Source organism: Anguilla anguilla, chromosome 10 (genome assembly GCF_013347855.1).
Source record: "Anguilla anguilla isolate fAngAng1 chromosome 10, fAngAng1.pri, whole genome shotgun sequence".
Lineage (NCBI taxonomy): Eukaryota > Metazoa > Chordata > Actinopteri > Anguilliformes > Anguillidae > Anguilla > Anguilla anguilla.
The window spans coordinates 4,242,388-4,248,351 of NC_049210.1; the positions used below are offsets into that span (position 1 = coordinate 4,242,388).

General features: G+C 43.4%; 2 protein-coding genes across 2 annotated transcripts; one reads left to right on the forward strand and one right to left on the reverse strand.

Annotated features, from left to right (window-relative positions):
• Nucleotides 1-8: 8 nt before the first annotated feature.
• Nucleotides 9-1,625, forward strand: LOC118207073 (polyubiquitin-B-like). Its single transcript, XM_035380370.1, has 2 exons — nucleotides 9-153; nucleotides 442-1,625. The coding sequence occupies exon 2, from the start codon at nucleotides 457-459 to the stop codon at nucleotides 919-921; it is 465 nt and encodes a 154-aa protein (XP_035236261.1). The 5' UTR covers nucleotides 9-153; nucleotides 442-456; the 3' UTR covers nucleotides 922-1,625.
• pxmp2 (peroxisomal membrane protein 2) lies at nucleotides 1,617-5,353 on the reverse strand. The gene is made up of 5 exons (XM_035380366.1): nucleotides 5,124-5,353; nucleotides 4,092-4,217; nucleotides 3,792-3,954; nucleotides 2,675-2,794; nucleotides 1,617-2,441 (listed from the first exon to the last, which is right to left on the reverse strand). The coding sequence occupies exons 1-5, from the start codon at nucleotides 5,348-5,350 to the stop codon at nucleotides 2,373-2,375; spliced, it is 705 nt and encodes a 234-aa protein (XP_035236257.1). The 5' UTR covers nucleotides 5,351-5,353; the 3' UTR covers nucleotides 1,617-2,372.
• Nucleotides 5,354-5,964: the final 611 nt, after the last annotated feature.

A 5,964-nucleotide genomic window follows, 5' to 3' on the forward strand; every position in this document is an offset into this window, starting at 1 on the left:
TCTCAGCTGTTCAAAACAAAGCACCAAACAGACAGCCACCATAAGCAGACTCGTCACTCTCATCTTGTTCATCTCGGCTGAATCCTCTTGAGCGACTCTCCGTTTGCACACAAATCGAAAAGTTCGACGTCCTAGAAGGCATTTATTCAAAAGGTAATACGTTGTTTTTATTCTACGTTAGTAATTATAAATAACGTATTTGTTTTCTCACCACCTGTTTCTCTGTCTTATTAGATGTGAAAACTGTGCCTTAATAACAACCATTAGCCGTAATAATTTGGAATAATTATTTTCAGAGTATTTCAGAGACTATGCTGTTTTGCGATGACTCCAACGCTGTATTATGAAATAAAAGGACGTGTGAGGTTCACTTCAAGTTGGTGTTAATTCATATCCTGTTGAGCTGATTTAAAAAAAATTAATTTCATTATTTCGTTTCAGATCAAATCTCTCGTCATGGAGCTAACGATCAAACTCTTAAATGGGAATACTTTTTCCCTGTCCGTGGATCCGCGCACCACAGTCGGACAGCTGAAGTCCAAGATCCAACAGAACGCGGAGGTGCCCAGCGCGAGGCAGCGGCTAAGTACGCAGAACGGCCACAGGATAGACCTGAAAGACCACGGGAAAACTCTGCAGGACTACGGTTTGCATTCGGGATGCATAATCGCCGTGCTGATCGTACAGACCTTTCAAGTGTTTCTGAAAAACATTACCGGCAAGACGCACACCTACGACATTTTCCCGGGAGAGACCGTCGCTGAGTTCAAGCGCAAGGTCCAAAATAAGGAGGAAGTCGTCGTCGAGCAACAGAGGTTGGTCTACGAAAGCAAGCCCCTGGAGGATGGCCGTAAACTGGAGGACTACGGTATAAAAGCGGGGAGCGTCATCCACCTCCTGCTGCGTGGGAGAGGAGGCTGAATCTGGTTCACTGCGCCAGTTTTTCCATTATTTTGAACTCTGCTTCTTTTAATTTCTAAAATTATTTTTGTAAAATGTTTTAAAACTTTGAATTAAAATTCTATTTATAAGGATCTATTATTATACTAAAGACATAATGGGACCCTGCTCAACTAACTTGCTTTTACTTTTCAACTGTCTTTAATGATAGCTGTGAAATACTGAAATAAAATGTTATATGCAATTCTCTGTATGTCATTAACTCTATTGAGTAATGTAATGTTTCTAATGTGAGGATGAGTATAAAAAGATGTGCTTAGTGAAATGTGTTTTCGTTTAGGCCATGCTTGGTGTAATTGGTGCATTATATGGCACTGCTTCAGTAAAAATGTCCAGCTGAAATGACAGGACAATTGTGCAGGTGGCAATCTAGTATAACCGGTAAGGAGCTGGTTTTGTAACATAAAGGTCATAGGTTCGATTCCCAGCTCGGACACTGCCGTTGTATTCTTGAGCAAGGTGCTTAACCTGCACTGCTTCAGTATATATCCAGCGGTATAAATGGATGCAATGTAAATCCTGTGTAAAAAAAAAGTTGTGTAAGTCACACTGGATAAGAGTGTCTGCTAAATGCTTGTAATGGAATGCATAAATTGCTCTGGGTAAGAGTCTGCCAATGGCAGTAATGTAATGGTGCAAGAATAAACAAACCATGATGAAGGCAAGCACTTGTTTTATTTCAAAGGTCGAGTGGAAAAAAATGGCCGATCATCGAAAGGTTACATTAACGCATACCTGCGCAGAGTGCAGGATTTTATACAGCAGGTGCACATCGAGGTGTTTTCCTCCACGTCGTTTGCTCTAGACATTACTACGTAGCAAGCAACTGGATTTGGGTTCCTATACAACACTGGTGAGTATTCAAGACAGCAGCAGGCTTTGCTTATAAGCAACAACACTGATAATGAAGTAATACTAAAGTAGAGCAATACTGATTAATCTTACTTGATCACCAATCTGCATGTTGTGTTTAGCTTACACCTTAAAATTAGCCATTGATTTTCTATTGTACTGAGTTTTGTTGTTGAACTAATATGGATAATTAATCAATTTTATCACGTGTCCATTTTTATTTTGTGACACGTGCGATTCTGCAAATTGAGGCAATGTGTGAAGGATCCAAGGCATTCTCTTCAATTATCGCATACGGTACAATCAGTCAACATGATTCTCAGTTCATGTGCAAATCCTTATATTTATAAATGGCATTTTGATCCCTGTGGAACTGCCACTTCATTGGCGAACCGTTCGTTTAATCCACGACTGCACTGGATGTGGTTCGACCATCGCGTTCATTTCCAGCACCTATATTTAGTACAATCAGGCCTACAGTATGTTAAACACGTGTCCTGGGAACCACGCACGTCCGGCACATGCTGAATTCCGTAAAACTGAAGGGTGGTTGGGCGGCTTCACTTCCTTACCGACGCAAGGTAGGCGTACCAGAACAAAGCCACCAGGTTGGCAAACAGTACACGGAACTAAAACAAACAAACAAACAAACAAAAAATTCATGAAACAACATAGAGCATTAATGGCTGCTATTGACAGTGCATCCGCTGTGAAATGCCATTCTTCGATATACAATTTTTGTGTTAAATTTACAGCGATACAGCACATTTTACTCTCGTGAGAACATGTCTGATCCCTCTGAACTGTATGAACCCTGCAATAGTTTAATGAACACTGAGCACTTCGCCGCGGAGCTGCTTACCTGAACAGGCACGTAGTTGATGTTGATAAATTGGAAAGGGGTCCACACTTTCCAGTTCATCTTCAGGGCTGGCCAGTAACCTGCTCTCACTTTGCCTTGAAATGCTGAAATTGTCCTACCCTGGAATGGCACCAGCAAGTTCAGATAACTCCAAGCTCGCAGGGCAAGTGCGCCTGATATTGATGTACTTCTACTGCTCCTTCTGGCATATGCCTTTGATACTACACTACATGGCCAAAATGTGGACACCTGACATCAACATCTCATCCAGAATTATGGGCATTGATATGGACTTGGTCCACCCTTTGTTGCTATAACAACCTCCACTTGTCTGGGAAGGCTTTGCACTAGATGTTGGCGCATTGCTGCAGGGATTTGCTTCCATTCAGCCAGAAGACCATTACTGAGGCCAGGCACTGATTAGGCCTGGCTCGCAGTTGGCTTTCCAATTGATCCCCAAGGTGTTGGATGGGGTTGAGGTCAGGGCCCTGTGCAGGCCAGTCATGTTCTTCCACACTGTTCTCAACAAAACCATTTATGTATGGACCTTGCTGTGTGCCCAGGGGCATTGTCATGCTGAAACAGGAAAGGGCCTTCCCCAAACTGTTAGGGAAGCACAGAATAGTCTAGAATATGACTGTATGCTGTAGCATTAATATTTGCCTTCACTGGAACTAAGGGGTCTAGCCCAAACCATGCAAAACAGCCCCAGAGTAAGGGGTGTCCAGGCATTTTTGGTTATATAGTATATATAAGTCTACAATCATTTGTTATTAAATTAGCCCACATTGTACTTGTTTTAAATACACACCATCTTCTGCAAAATTCTGCATCTGTTTTTTTTTCTCTCATTGCAAATATTGTAGTGATTTTTGTAGCGGTATGTACGGTGTCCCAGGGTTTGTCCTTCACCTCGGTTTCACCGTCATCCTACGGACTGCAATAGCAGCAAATTAAAAAAAATTTTTTTTTTTTTAAAAAGGTCAGAAATGGGACAACCTCAAGGGCCATCTTGTCCTCACCACGTCACATGACACAAGCAACAGGGTCACCACAAGTGCGGTGTCGGGGTGGCTGCTTTCGGACGCTTCCCCCTGAGTGAGAAAGCTGCACTGACCTCCAGGACGTTCATGACGAAGAAGAAGAGCAGGAGGAAGGCCGGCGCGAAGACGAGCCGATCCAGAAGCAGCCGCTTGAGCGCGCAGTAGGGCTCGCTGGACGGAAACACCAGCTCCATCAGCTGGTAGAAGTAATGGCTCAGGGGTCCTGTGCAGAACAGCCTGGAACGGGGAGAGAAAACAACTCCACTGAAAGTGCTGAGGCTTCACAGGCGAAGACTTGAGACGATCGCAAATCCTCGAAATGAGACCTAGGCCGCAAAAACCGGCCAGGGCGCTTCGGTTTGAAATGCACGTACCCGTAAACGGCAAACCGTGCGGGTCCCAGAACATTGAGGCCCTTCCTCAAATTTCCATCCGCCGTCCTCTTTTTTCTGCTCTCCAGAGCTTGGGAAAGCAGATTTCCCAGGGCAGAGAGAATTCCACTGAAAGGCAAGGGTTCGTAAACATTGGCATCTGTCAACGTGGTGGTAAGGGGGAAAATAAAGCAGCATCTCTCCGTGGCCTCAGTTCACAGGGTGAACTTCTATTCAATCATAAGGGCGCTGTTTATTTTAGAAAAGGGGGGGGGGGGGTCCAGGAGTAACTCATTGGCGAAACACAGGTGGACTGTAGAGCAGAGTGCAATGTCACCGCTGTGGACTCGTTAGTGCGCAGAAACAGGGCATGCAAACAGTAGTGGACTAGTTGTAAACGTGCGGAACTCAAACGGCGGGATGGTGAATTCAGCCAGAGCTACGACATGTAGCTAACGTAACAATCTAGTTTAGTCATTCATTTTAAGCGGGTTGCTACGCACTCCTGGTAGTGCCAGCTAATTGCGCAATCGTTCACCTATCGGAGTAGCGGCGGTCTGCATGATCAACAAGCATTCAAGTTAGCACTGTAACGTTCGTGCCAAATAGCTTGCCAAGTATGTTCCACTAAAAATGGAACCCTAGTTAGCAAGCTAACAATATCTCCAGGACTCATTTAGCAAATCCACAACTTTTCGTCAGCACATGGTAGTAATATATATTCTTGTTCGTGCTCTACACACTTGATTTTGTCCATTTGCGAAAAATCAATACACACTCCTTCCACCAAAACAATGCAGCCTCGCGTTAGGTCAGTGTCAAAGTGCTAAGTAGCTAATAACCGGAACAACGTGTTTAGTCTTATTTCGCAATTAGATAATGCTAACCCAACACTGAAAAATAGCTAGTTAGCTTGTATAAACACTTGACCTATGGTCCCAAACCCAGTGACAGTAACACACGTTAGCTGTCTAGATTGAATTTGGGAATACTCCCCTCAAAAGAAGCATTACAAGCCCTCCACCAGTCACCGACCTTGTCACAGATTTGGTGAGAATCGGGTATTTCTTCAGCAAAAGCAAGTACTGCTCCAGCAGTCGCCGATGGAAGGCCGGGTCTCGGACAGGCAGACTTTCCACAGGCATTGTAATGTTCAGAAATAAATTAATTGCAGACACAAGCAAAGTTAAACAGGTTGCAATAGCCAACCAGCCATTGCCTACATCCTGCAACGCTGATTTGTTTCGCAGCAACACGCCCATATATTTTTTTAAAACCGTATTCATTGTAAAAACAGGCCGATTTGACAAACGTTTCACTAGCTAGATAGTCTACTATGCACGTGCGAAACCAGCCGATTTTTATCTGATTCTATGTAACAGATTATTACAACCTAACAGTACCAAACAATCTAATAAACAGTTGCCGACGAAAAATATTAACACATCGTGCTTGCCTACATAGTGATTTCAAAGCCAACGTTGTGACATGACAATATTCGCATAAGTACCCGATTTCTACTCTACACATTACGGGTATGGCTGGCCGCAGGGCCCATCCCCAAATATGCCATTGGTTCATAATGGTTAATCATGCCAAAAGGGCAGGGCTTTTCGTCGGAGGCGGAACATTTTTAAATAACTGAACAAAGCACTGTTGCCACTGTTTCCGGTAATATCTTTAACAAAACTTCCCAAATGTTCAATTTGCTCCTAAACAACACATGATAACTTCTCTTAAAATATGTTTTAAAAAATAAATGTAAAAAATCACATCTCCCATTGACAATCGTGTATGTTTAATCCCGATGACGAAAAATATTAGGGATTTTATTGTTTCTCTGGCAACCCTGTCAGTGCCTTGTTCCTGTTCTCGC

Bases quoted from the DNA above. Each gene is read 5' to 3' on its own strand.
- LOC118207073 (XM_035380370.1), top strand. From the start codon at position 457: ATGGAGCTAACGATCAAACTCTTAAATGGGAATACTTTTTCCCTGTCC.
- pxmp2 (XM_035380366.1), bottom strand. From the start codon at position 5,350: ATGGGCGTGTTGCTGCGAAACAAATCAGCGTTGCAGGATGTAGGCAAT. The intron at 3,955-4,091 runs GTACGTGCATTT...TCCCCGTTCCAG, and splicing joins GCACGGTTTGCCGTTTACGG to GCTGTTCTGCACAGGACCCC. The intron at 2,795-3,791 runs GTCAGTGCAGCT...GTGCCATTCCAG, and splicing joins TCGTCATGAACGTCCTGGAG to GGTAGGACAATTTCAGCATT.